The sequence below is a fragment of the Cyanidioschyzon merolae genome, chromosome 18 (genome assembly GCF_000091205.1).
Source record: "Cyanidioschyzon merolae strain 10D DNA, chromosome 18, complete genome".
Taxonomy (NCBI): domain Eukaryota; phylum Rhodophyta; class Bangiophyceae; order Cyanidiales; family Cyanidiaceae; genus Cyanidioschyzon; species Cyanidioschyzon merolae.
Genome location: NC_010144.1, coordinates 278,554 through 290,897, shown reverse-complemented (window position 1 = coordinate 290,897; position 12,344 = coordinate 278,554). Strand labels below are relative to the sequence as shown.

At 55.8% G+C, this 12,344-nt stretch overlaps 4 protein-coding genes and 1 non-coding gene across 5 annotated transcripts; 2 read left to right on the top strand and 3 right to left on the bottom strand.

Annotated features, from left to right (window-relative positions):
• Window positions 1-1,665: 1,665 nt before the first annotated feature.
• Window positions 1,666-2,328, bottom strand: CYME_CMR110C (similar to glutathione S-transferase; the record flags this gene model as incomplete). The annotated part of the gene is made up of 1 exon (XM_005538353.1): window positions 1,666-2,328. The coding sequence occupies one exon, from the start codon at window positions 2,326-2,328 to the stop codon at window positions 1,666-1,668; it is 663 nt and encodes a 220-aa protein (XP_005538410.1).
• Window positions 2,329-3,131: 803 nt separating this feature from the next.
• On the top strand, window positions 3,132-5,207 carry CYME_CMR109C (GTP-binding protein of TypA family; the record flags this gene model as incomplete). The annotated part of the gene is made up of 1 exon (XM_005538352.1): window positions 3,132-5,207. The coding sequence occupies one exon, from the start codon at window positions 3,132-3,134 to the stop codon at window positions 5,205-5,207; it is 2,076 nt and encodes a 691-aa protein (XP_005538409.1).
• A 250-nt stretch (window positions 5,208-5,457) lies between these two features.
• CYME_CMR108C (hypothetical protein, conserved) lies at window positions 5,458-7,176 on the bottom strand (the record flags this gene model as incomplete). The annotated part of the gene is made up of 1 exon (XM_005538351.1): window positions 5,458-7,176. One exon carries the CDS (start codon window positions 7,174-7,176, stop codon window positions 5,458-5,460), a length of 1,719 nt encoding a protein of 572 aa, XP_005538408.1.
• Window positions 7,177-9,295: 2,119 nt separating this feature from the next.
• On the bottom strand, window positions 9,296-10,832 carry CYME_CMR107T. Its single transcript, XR_002461602.1, has one exon. It is a non-coding gene; the product is annotated as a hypothetical transcript (transcript).
• On the top strand, window positions 9,379-11,823 carry CYME_CMR106C (hypothetical protein; the record flags this gene model as incomplete). Its single annotated transcript, XM_005538350.1, has 1 exon — window positions 9,379-11,823. The coding sequence occupies one exon, from the start codon at window positions 9,379-9,381 to the stop codon at window positions 11,821-11,823; it is 2,445 nt and encodes an 814-aa protein (XP_005538407.1).
• Window positions 11,824-12,344: the final 521 nt, after the last annotated feature.

Here is a 12,344-nt window from a genome sequence, read left to right as displayed (position 1 = left end):
CATTATCGAAGAGTAGGACGGAAGCGTATCGCAGTGAGAAGCCACGAAGCGTGCTTCGACGAAGCATCAGGTTTCGTAGGAACTTGCGCGTTATTCGAATTGTCGATAACCATGTGATCGAACCGCGGCCAGGGCTGATGTTGTCGTCATGCTTGCATGTCTCAGTTTCACGAACGGCGTTTTGCTGCCCTTTGTGTACCCATCTACCGGTGGACGACATCTCCGGAGTGAAGTGTCATCGAGTGAGACGAATGCCCGTCACCCATGAAATGCGCATCCGCGTTTCCGCCCGATATCGATAGCGTGGTATTCAACGCTGGACGCTTCCGGTTGAAGCCTGCTTTTTTTCGTCCATCCGTGTTTGTTCGTCAGCGATCGAGTCAACGGAACATGAACTTCACATCGCGTGGCTTCTTTGGCAGTCTCGCGAAGACAAGGTACGGAATGGAATGGATTGACGAAGATACAGTTGTGTAAACAGAGTTAAAGAAAAGTTCTGCGTTGGGCGCATGACGGCGTGCATATGCACGACGAGGCGGAAGGTTTGTCCACCCACTGAATTTGGAATAACTTGCTTGTAAGAGGCCGATAATTTTCGCAAGCCAGCTGTGACAGTATAAAGCATCCCAGCGACTTTTCTTGAAGATACTGGAAGCATTCCTTGTGAAGAATATCTGCGAGAAAATCAAATCAAACAAGAACGACGTGCTAGCGCGGGTGCTCCGTACTTCACTGCTGCGACGTTAAACATCGCGCAGTCGAGGATCTCGTGCTTTGTTTAGACAATCCCGCGGTCCAACGAAATCGAATAGGAGTGTTCTCAGTTCAAGCTGCAGTGACGAGGCTCTCATGGAGGTCTCTACCTGGTTCTAGTGGCGCATGTACCAAGAATGCGTACTATCGCCAGTTACACCACTTAAGGTTGCGAGCTACTGTCTGGCGTAGGTCGCACGCAAAGCAACTCAGAGGTCCATGGTTAGGCAAACCAAACGTTGAACTCGGCAGCTTGCTAGTGAAGGCCATTGGCAAGGCGAGTCAGCAAACCCTAGCGGCAGGCGCGCGGACATGGGCAGATCCTTCTCCGCGTCCGCGAGCAAGCGTTCATCGCTTTTGCGGTCGCTAGGGAGACATTGCTTTTCTTTACGCTTTCTGCTGGGTGTCAGAGAAAACCATTTGTAGCCGCTGCTATGACACGGTCACGTGGTATTCGAAGACGCTCCCAGGCCTTTCTCTCATGCAGACGAGCGCGCGTATCCAAGCTTCGGGAATGACGCGAGCATCGCAACGAATCCATGAACTATAGCACTTGAGCGACAGCAGCAGCATTCAGCGCGTTCGAAGGTCTGCCTTGTCGCCGCAAAGAGCAATGGGAAGAACGAGAACATCCTCAATTACTCCTCATGCTTTACATTAAGTTAAGCGTGCGCCAAACTTTCCCTGCGCATATCAGCATGTAGCACATCAGGAGCCGCGTTGCGCTTCTGATGCTTTCTTACCTTCATCCAAAAAAAATCAGCAGGTACCCGGCCCGCGGCTCATAACGCATCCGCAACGTTTCGGGCTCCAGCCATAGAACCCGTTCGATACGCGCCCGCTCGCTTTGCTGGCATTTTCGTGCGCCGCTTGGGTGCCATACCTACCGTCCAAACTCAACTTGAGCTGCTCTCACGCACTCGCGGCCGCCTGACGTTCTTTTACCCGCTCCATGTACGCATTCAGGTGTGAGTACGGCGTCATATCGACTTTCCCAGGGAAAAACATCGGAATATAGCCGAGATAGGAGCCCAACGCTACATCCGCAACGGTGAACGTCTCCCCTACAGCAAAGGTATGCTTGCTGAAGTGCTGATCCAGAGCTGCAAGCAGTCCAGGCAACTGCTTCTCTCGGAGAGATTCCATAAAAGCAGTCTGCGCCAGTGTAGCATTCGCAAACAGAATCCACTGCAGTATTTGAGCTCTTTGATGCGCGTCCTTCGGGAAGTTCCGGTCATACTTCTCGGCGAGGTAGTAGAGAATCGCTCCCGACTCGTTCAATGACCAGGGCTCTGGGCCGGTCTCCTCCAACGCTGGAACCTTACCAAACGGGTTCACTCGAAGAAATTCTGGTGACTTGTGTTCTCCCTTGCCCATATCCAGGTTTACAACTTCTACTGGCGCCTTGATCGATCGAATATACCACTCGACCATAGCGCCGCGCGAGTTTGGCGCACTATAAAGCACAGTCTTGCCAGTCGACATGGATACGCGTCTCGAATGTTGAGCCTTGGAACACGCAAAAGCCCGCTCCTGTCTTGCACTTGCTGTATATCGAGCTAGAGGCACAAACATTCTATGCGCGACAAGTAGCGCTGAGAGCGCATCTCGAGTCATCGAATTGTGGCGTGCGCGATGCGCGCTCGCTCTGGTGATCGCCCAGCTTCGAGAACGCTCCGGCGGAGGGGCAGGCACGCGCGTCGACAGCTGCGCTGCCACGTGGATGCTTTCCCAGATGCTCTCAACAGATGCACACCCGGATACCGTACAGATGCTGCACGGATGCGGCTATACAGCGCTGGCCGGTGATGGAAGGTCGTGGAACGATGCGGGCGCATGCAGCGCGCGGGGCCACACAGGGAACCCGCCGCGCCCTCCGGCGCACGTCCGCGAGGTGCCCGAGGCCGTGCTGCCCCCGCACGGTGACCGCGGCTGCCGCCGAGCAAGCATACACCAGAGAGTGTACCAAAGCATCGCGAGATCGATCCCACCTCTACGCCCGACGCAAGGACTAGTCTGGGGCCGTGCGAAACCTCTTCATGCGTTTCTCGGGGAACAGAGTGCTCTTCGCTTGTCACGGGTAGTTTCTGGGCATTCATAGGAACACAATTCGATCCAATATCTCTACATCAAGATCGGTAAGTTTTGTGTCTGGTAGTAGTATACGACGATTGAGGACGGGCTGGCTGCGACGCGTCTTACACGAGAGCGCAGCACCCGAGAAGTGTATCATATTTTGAACAAGTATGTCCATAATTCAGAGTTTGCGTCGCTGGCTGGCCCTCGGTGAACCGCCGTCACCCGTGGCAATCGCATGGAACAAGCGGTCGCCGGATACGCGGTCGGTGTTTCCTAACAGCGCCCTGAGAACAAAAAGCATGTCCCATAAACTGAGCGGCTTTGTGCCAAGCGGTCATCTTTCTTTGCCAAAGACTATAGTCTGCCCAAATTCTTCTTTCTGGCATCGTTCAACGTCGTTTGGTCGGCCCGGTTGGCGTCCAGTGAGCTTTCGGCAGCTGCCGCGGAGCGCACGACACACGCTTCAGGTACGCGCCTTGCGAGCGCAGGCGGAGCGCACCACCTCTGCGATACCAGAGGCTATTGCACGTGCGTCAGCTGCACTGAAAACCCGCAACGACGTTATTAACATTGCCATTTGTGCCCACGTTGATCACGGGAAAACGACGCTGGTCGATGCAATTCTGCACCACGCAAAAGTCTTCCGCGAAAACCAGACTGTTTCTAGTCTTGTCATGGATAGTAACGAGCTAGAACGCGAGCGAGGCATCACCATCTTGTCCAAGAATACTGCAGTCGTGTACCGTGGAGTCCGCATCAACGTGATCGATACGCCGGGTCACGCAGACTTTGGCGGTGAGGTGCAGCGAGTCCTCTCCATGGCGGATGCGATGCTCCTCGTGGTCGATTCCGTCGAGGGTCCACGCCCGCAGACCCGTTATGTTCTAAGGGAGGCGTTGCGCCTGGGCCAACGCGTTCTTGTCGTTGTGAACAAGATCGATCGCCCCGCTGCCCGACCTGTTTTCGTCGTGAACAAAACCTTTGATTTGTTTGTGGAGCTGGGTGCGTCGGATGAGCAGGCCGACTTTCCGGTGGTGTATGCGTCAGCGCTGAAGCGCGTTGCTGGGTATGCACCGGACCAGCTGGCGAACGACATGGGACCCCTGTTCGAAGAGATCCTTAGACTGCCGCGCCCGAGAGTCGCACTAGATGCGCCCCTGCAGTTACTTGTCTCCAACATTAGCAGCGACGATTACAAAGGTATTCTTGGCATCGGGCGCATTCACGCGGGAACACTGCGCAAAGGTGCAACTGTCCGCGTTGGCACGCCTGCAAAGGACGAGGCGGAACTTCGGACCGCCCGCGTGGATGAGGTGTTCCTTTTCGAGAATCTCGGTCGAGTGAGCGCGGAGAGCGCGCACGCTGGCGACATTGTCATGGTTGCTGGTGTAGACGACATCCGCATCGGCGAAACGATCTGTGATGCTGCCGATCCGCGGCTGCTGCCACCCGTGCAGATTGAGGAGCCCACAGTGCGCATGTCCTTGGCGATCAATACGACGCCCTTTGCGGGGCGCGAGGGACGATTCCTCACCAGCCGGCAACTTCGCGAGCGTCTAGAACGCGAGACGCGTACCAATGTAGCCTTACGGATTCAAGATGGCGAAAAGGCGGACTCGTTTACCATCTGCGGCCGAGGAGCACTGCATTTGACAATCCTCATCGAATCCATGAGACGAGAAGGATTCGAAATGATTGTGGGTGCTCCTGAGGTCATCTTTAAAATGGACCCGGAAACGAATACGCCTCTTGAACCGTTTGATCACGTCGAGGTTCAAATTCCCGAGGAGTATCTGGGCGCGGTGGTGGACGCGCTGGCCAAGCGACGGGGAGAAATGTTGAACCTCACGCACAGTCAGGACAATGAGCAGTACAGTATTGTGGAGTATATCGTACCAACGCGCGGATTATTTGGTCTGAACAATGCTCTCCTGACCCTGACTCGGGGCACCGCAATCATTCATACATCGTTTGCAGCGTACCGGCCCTACGTGGGTCAGGTTCGACTGCGGGAAGTTGGCTCACTGCTCGCCCACGAGACTGGTCGAGTGACCACCTATGGCGTCGAGGCTGCGCAAGAACGCGGCCAGTTGTTTGTCGCGCCAGGTGCTGAAGTCTATGAAAACCAAATTGTTGGCGAGAATAAGTATCCGGAGGATTTGCGAGTGAACGTCTGTCGGGTGAAACAGCTGACGAATCATCGCAGCGCAACCAAAGAGGTCGTGAAAACGTTGCAGGGGATTCGCACGCTCACGCTAGACGATGCGCTTGAATACATCAGCGGTGAAAACGAGTTTGTCGAAGTCACACCACAAAGCATACGCATGTTTAAGGTGCTAAGCAAACGCAGGAGCATCGTCGGAGCGAAAAACTAGGCGGATATCAGAGCTGCCTCTGATACCTGGCGGGGCATTCCCCGCTCACCAGCCGATAACAGCGCGTTGCCTCCTTACGTATCCGCAGACGAGGCACTGTAACCGCGGAAACGCCCGATGGTGCCTTGGACAATCGCCAATGCCCGAGCATTGCCTCCTTACGTATCCGCAGACGAGGCACCGCATCTGCGGAAACGTGTCTTTGTGCCATGTCTCATTGCCGCAACTACAGCGCGAGTTAGGACGCTATTCAGGAACTCGCAAACTGATCGCGTACACGCTTGACTGCTTCCTCGAGATCCGCATAGGGACGATTGTCCTGGACGAGTTGGAGAAGCTCCTCCCAAGATCGTCGATGAAGCATTTGTTCAAGTCGTTCGGCTCCAATGGTGCGCATCAATGACTCATTCCGTCGATAAACGAGTTCCGTTGGGATGCCCCGCTGCCCACGCTGTACTTGCTCTGTTCGCAGAATATTGATCATGGGGTAGGGTGAGCGGCGCACGTAGTTCGCGGCGTGTCCGCCCGTGCAACCTTGCGTATTGATGCGATCCCGACCGTCGCGAAATGCATACTTTGGATGAAAGAACACCAGTTGAATGAAGGCGTCGAGTTGGAGCGCTTCAAGCGCTGCACTCAGCGGCGTGGTAATGGCATCAAAGCCTTCTATGCCCTGTACCAGTTCTGGCAGTACCAGCAACGTGGTGGAGACGTCCTTCGAAGGGGTCCGTCGAAGCAGGGCGACTTCGTTCCAAAACTCACGATAGATTCGCTCAGGTGTTGTCGCGTGCGATACCGCATAGCGTACCTGGCCCGCTGGTAAGCCACCACGCACGGCGGACATCATGAAAGGACATACAGCAGCATCGACGATCATATGCTGGACCCAAGCGCGGCTCTCTGCTAGAATCACTTCATCCGACGGTAGGGACAGCTCGCTGGACTGCAGCTTCTGTCTGGTATCGAGGTCGTCATTGGTCGTGATGCCGGTCGGGGCAGCATCTTGCCCCACGGCTACGGGTGACGTTTCTCCCGCATCTTCTTCGCGTGATGCGCGCAAAAGTTCGGCGAAACGCGGGTCCAAAAAGTCGTCCTCGTCATCGGACCAAAAAGGATCATCCTGGGACGTAGCGCCGACACCACCAGCAGCTGACGAGCCTTTTCGTAACCGCAAACAGAACCGAGGTGCTCCCTCATCGGGTCCGTACGCGTTGAGAAACACGTGCGAGCCAAAGACATCACCGACGTCAGCGCACTCTCGAAGGTGACCGATCAAGGCACTGGCAAGGGATGACGGGAGCGGCGGCAGCGCCAGCAGGACGTCGGCAGAGGAGCCCCCGGCCACATCCTCGACGGCATTCCAGAAGCACTGAAGCAACTCGTCAACGTGCCGATAGTCATCAAGAAGCCGGATGCAGAGACTGCTGGATTCTAGTTCGTGCTTCTGAAGCCATCGACGAATTGTCTCGAAGACACCTTGCGGTGCATCACGGGGCTGCGATCGTGCCGCAAAAGCGTTCTTTCGCGACGACCCAGTTTCATGTCCCGGCGTCTGCGGCTGTATTGCAGCGGGATTCACTGGAGACACTTTCTTCGAACGGAAATACCGACGTGGCTTATCGGAGCGTCCATCCGAGGCACACGCCAAAGTGAATTGAAGTCGTCGAACCAGAACGCTGCAACGCTTGCGTGTTCTCGTACCGGAATAGAACGCCGACTCGCGTGCGTTCAGTGACAAAATAAACCCTATATCGGGTTCAGACTTGTCGTGTTCTATATATCGCAGTCGCTGTGGCGTGGCAGAAGCGTAGCGTCGGAGCTGCGGAACAACCCACTCGTGTCGTCGGTCGTCGTGCACGACACCGCTTATCCGCGAGCTCGTTGTTGCACGTTGACCTTTTTTCCCAGTATCTGTTTTGTTCAACGCCAGGTCAGTTATCGTGGACAATAAACTTTGGCTCATATGCATGGAAAACGTTTCCTATGCTCGCACGCAATGCAACGCTATCACGGTGCGAATCCTGCTTGCGTATGAGCATCAAAGGCAGCGCGTGTGCGCGATCGATGCCGCGGCACCAGATGACGATCCGAGTTGCATTGCGATCAACGTTCGCGGCAAGCGAGGATCCATGCCGATGCACGAGGATCCGCATCAATGTCTTATTATTCTTATTAAGTACATAAATGTACAGTTGGGTACCATTTCTCTGAGAGATGGATGCGTGCGCGGATCCGCCGCTTTCCATGGAGCATCTCCATGAACGTCTGCGCGTTGTTCCAGGAGCATGTTGCGACATCGTGATCGAACCAGCGACATCGTGATCGAACCAGCGACATCGCGTCACCGACAGAGCGGTTTATGCTTCGATAGGAGGTGCAAAGTCACAGGGGGCAAGCTGCTGATCTCAGAACGCTGGTTATATTGATCTACTGTCTATTAGAATGAATCTGTTACGCTGTACATGTCATGCCCTTTCTTTTGCCTCGACGGCTCGATAGATACTTGTATGCACGCATTCCGCATCACAGAGAATGAGATGCATTGAAGCGAGCGCGCCTTCCTGTCTATGTGGCGGCCGGGGATCCCCGAAAGCGTCTTTGCGGAGCGCTCTGTACGTTGGAGAGACCGCTGGGAAGAGGCTTTTTTTCGATTCCCGGTTTCCGACTGGAGTGCAAAAGCACCGCTCGTTGCTATTCCAGCGGGCGCGAAGCAGTATGCGCTCCGAGCTTTTCATTATCACATCAGCGCTCTGTCCACAGCAACCGTGCTCGATCAACGAGTCAACGGCGTGATTTGTCGTTGCGCTAGTGTCTTCGCGACACGCCAGTGCTGGCACTGGGCATCGCGCGAATGCCTCGCTTGACGTACAAACAGGCGCACATAAGATCGTGCACAAAAGTTTCTGCGAAAGGGCTACCCTAGAAACTTAGCTCGCGATCCTATTGTGGTGCTTTGATACAATAGACTGTGTCGCCGGTTGCTGCCTCTACTCACGAAGCTGCGGTTGGGAACTTTCAGAGCGTACCTCTCTTCATGATAACAAAACCGGGGCAAGCTCCAGGTCAGACTATCGTAACTGCACGGCAGGCAGCAGGTCCTGAGTCAGTGTTTTCTCGAAGCATGGAATCTGGTCCAGCACACACAGACGGTATCTTCACGGCGTTATAGGTCACCGTCGGGATCGCATGCTGCCCTCATGAAAGGAAACTAGAGCGTACACTTGCACATGGGACGGCGAGTACCGAGGCCACCGGTCACGTCCGACCGACGCTTCCTGCCTTCGAAGAACTCGGACTCAATTTCTTTGGATTACTTTTCACGTAACGGTTGCAGCGGATCTCTCGAAATATCCAGCAGAAACGCGCTAAGCGAACGAGCGCCCAACCAAAGCCCCACGCGACCGGCTGCAGTTGACCGCACATACCGCTGCTCCGTGTCAAGTTGCTTCACCTATTCGCTTGGGGCGTACGCTTCATAAATATAGGCGCACGTCAGGCTGATCAACCCCAAAGCGTCTCGAGTTGTCGACGGCAGACACAGCGAGTCCGGTGAACTCCCAGAGAACTCCGCTGTGGAGGCCTTGCCAGCGGCAGCGGCTCCGAGCGAGTCAATCGCTACTTTTTCCCAGTTCATGAAAGGCTCAGCCTAGCCGGGAACGTTACGCGGCATGAAGGCACCCAATGCTGACCAGGTTGCAGTACACGTCACCTGTTTTCCGCACCGGCACAATAGCGCGAAGCATCGATAACGCAAACAATGGCTTGGCCTGACCTGGCCTGGCCTCGCCTCGCCCGGCACCGTTATACTTTACCCTTCCACGTGATTTCCAAGCCGCAAACGACGCAGAGACCGAAGCGCTTCTCAGGATAGGCGCCGTTTACTTTGGATATTGGGCAAGTCCTTCCTTTTGCAAGCTGTAGAGCCTGCTTCGGGTACCTGTGGCAGGTTACTAGGTGGGGCTCAAGAAGGCGCCCTCTCTCAAGCGACCTGAAGAGAACGACACCAACAGTTTTTACTGCCGCACCGGAGGCTTCAACCATCGTCTTCAGGGACTGCACTTCCCAGTTCTGGTACAATCAGCTGTATCCTAGCCGCTTGTTTACGTAGATCGCTTCTAAATACGTTCAGCGTCCTCTCAGAGACGCGCTGCACCTGTATACGCCCGTTGAAATGGCGGCTCGTAAGCTGCTGTTCTCGAGCGCAAAACTCGGCATTCGTATACGTGAGCGCCTTCATCTCGAGGACGTCTATGAGGATGACCACGAACTTCGTCTGGAACTGCTAACGTTGAAGGACGTGCGTCGGGCCAACGACCTATTAGCACGGAACTATGCGCGCTACAACAGCGACCTGGTGGCCATGGTCGAGCACGGACGCCAGTGCTCCGAGTCGCTCATCGATGTTGCTCGCCTCCTGCGCGCTCGAGGTGAAGTCATCTCCGAAGAAGAACTGAGTCAGGAGACTGTAGACAAGTACCTGTTCTCGCGGGAGCTGCGCGAAGTCCTCGTAACTGTCGGACGCACCGAACGCGATGTCCACGATGCATTCTCGGCCTTCAGCCGAGCCGTAGAGCTCAACATGATCAAACCTCGACGAAATTTCACCAAATCCTACTGCTACGGCGAATTTCGTCAGAAAAAGCTCCACTACAAGGACGTCAAACGAACATTCAAAGCACATCAGAAGAACGTCGACGAAGAGCCTGGTGCGGTGGAACGCTTCGAGCTCGCCGAAGCCAGAGCTGCCTACGAAGACGCAGAGAGTCAGCTGCGACGCTATGCACAGCAGCTCGAGGTCGAAAACGATGAAAGCATGCGCCAAACCATTGCGAACCTGGTGATCCAGCACCACGCAGCGCTGGTGCGAGCCATCAACGCCCTTGAGAAGATCCTACCGCTCTGTCTTCGCCATGCCGTGGAACGCGGGTCATCGGTGCTGAACTCACCCATGAAGCCGGGCAGCTTCTCACCGACGACAACGCATAGTGTACTCGCGGACGCCGAAGGCATATCGACGCCACTCGAGACCACGGAGGCTACCACAACGGCCTTGTTTGTCGCACGTATCTGGCTGCTGATGTACCGGCTGCAAAGCGTTCAGAAAAAAGCGCTTCACACCGAAAACACTGCAGAGCTAGAAGCGCACACATTGCGAACGTCGACGGACTCGGAGTCTTCCCAGCTCTTGGCGACTTTACAAGGTCGAGTCACCGGTTTGGAGGATTCACTACGCCGTGAACGCACTCGCGCCTATCAGCTTATCGCAGAACTGCAACGCAAGCAGAAACGCCTCCAGCGCTTCATGCTACTCTACTGGAGCATGCTGGCAAGCCGTGTACAGCACCAGCGCCATCGTGGTGCTGGTGCCGGTAGCGCTGCCACCATCTCCGAGCGTTCGCCACTGGGGCAGCCGCTGCCGATGACGAACGAGCCCGCAGCCGTGCAGCGCGTACGCCGACACCTCGCAGCGCTGTGCCTGCAGGCAGTCGCCTGGCAAGCCCTGTATCGAAGACAGCAGCAGTCGCAGGCCTCGAAAGCGGACCTGTCCTGCCTGGTAGAGAGCGAACTCCTCCGCGACCTCGTTCGATGCCGGGAACAATGCAATCGGACCTGGAGTCTGTTGCTGCGGGAACGGGAACGCCGTCACGCGTTCCGACTTAAGATGCGCTGTCGACTGGGGCTGGTGCCCACGTGCGTTCGTTTCGATCCGCTTGTACCGTCGACTGGTCGCTACCTTTTCGCTGCGCTTCATCGAAGGGATGCGGATGATGTGCTGAAGCAGCGAGGGCGCGTGGCGATCGCTCTGGATCGCGGCTCACTCATGCTTCTGACCGAGGAAGCCGAGCTCGAGTACGATTATGTGCTTCACGGAGCGTCATCACAGGCGCAAGTGGCGCTGGTTGTCGAGAGACTACTGAAGGCGGCGCAACCGGCGCCAGGGCAACGGTTGTTGTTTCTGGCCGCCAACCGTGAAGCGAACATGTATACAGCTCTGGGGACGATGACTGCACCCGGCATGCTCCAAAGATGGATACTGGAGTATTTCCAGGGCGGGCATTATATTCCACTCGTTTTCGAGGGCCGCGAATACCACACGCCGAACAGCCTCTGCTTCGCCCTGGAGCGATATATAGAGCGACACGCTTCGGATCCGGTGTGCCTGCAGGTAACACCGGCCACTGTGCCTTCATCGAGAGATGCACTTTTTGTGCCGTTTGCTGCGGTTCTCTATGAGGCCACCCCGCAATATTCTGGTGCTGAACTCCAGCGCTTTGCCCCGTTTGCCGCCTGCATCGCAACGGTTGGCGAATCGGATAAGCGCGCGACGGAGGTCCTGCGATTGGCGACATCTGTTGCGGAGCAGGTGCACAAGCTGGCTACCACCGACACCGGCGAAGTCGCGCTGGATACGAGTTTCAGCGACTGGACGATACCGGAGCGCGCTCACGAGGCCGAGCTACGGACGCCAGATGCTTTGGTTCGAACGAAGCAGGCCGCGTCGGAGACGACCCCGTTTCCGGATGTGTTCCCCACCGATGCAACCAGCATCATCGACGATGGAGAACACGACTTTAATGAGACGAGTTCACTGCTCCGAAGCTATCTGTTTGGGTAGAGCGCATCGCAATGGCATCCCTTGGGATATCTCGATAGGGTAAAACGTCAGCTGGAAGAGCGTTCACGCTGCCGGAGTTGGCAACTTGGGTAGAGCGCAATGCAACTGAAACATTCCGATATTTCGATAGGCTGAATGGCACCCCCGAAGAGCGTTTACTGTTTCGGAGTTGTCGATTTGCGCAGAATCGGTCGAAACCGAAACCCTGGCATATCTCGATGAGGTCGTATCCTGACCAATGCGAATCTGGATACGACCGTGCACTTCGAGAAGCGCCCTTGGCGCAACTCGATGAGGCATTGTTGGGGTTTATGCGAGCAACCGTCGTCGAGCGTGTAGTCGAGAGCGGCGGGGCTCTGCACAGCACGCGTTACCGCAGGATAGCCGCAGAAGCGCACACGTGATACTGGCCACTTTTGGAGCGTTTCCATCAGTGATGCTTTCATGCGACTAGAAGGCATCTGCAGCGTCACTAATGTTTTCGAACTTGTAGTGGCATTGTTTCCAAGCCCGAGGCAAGC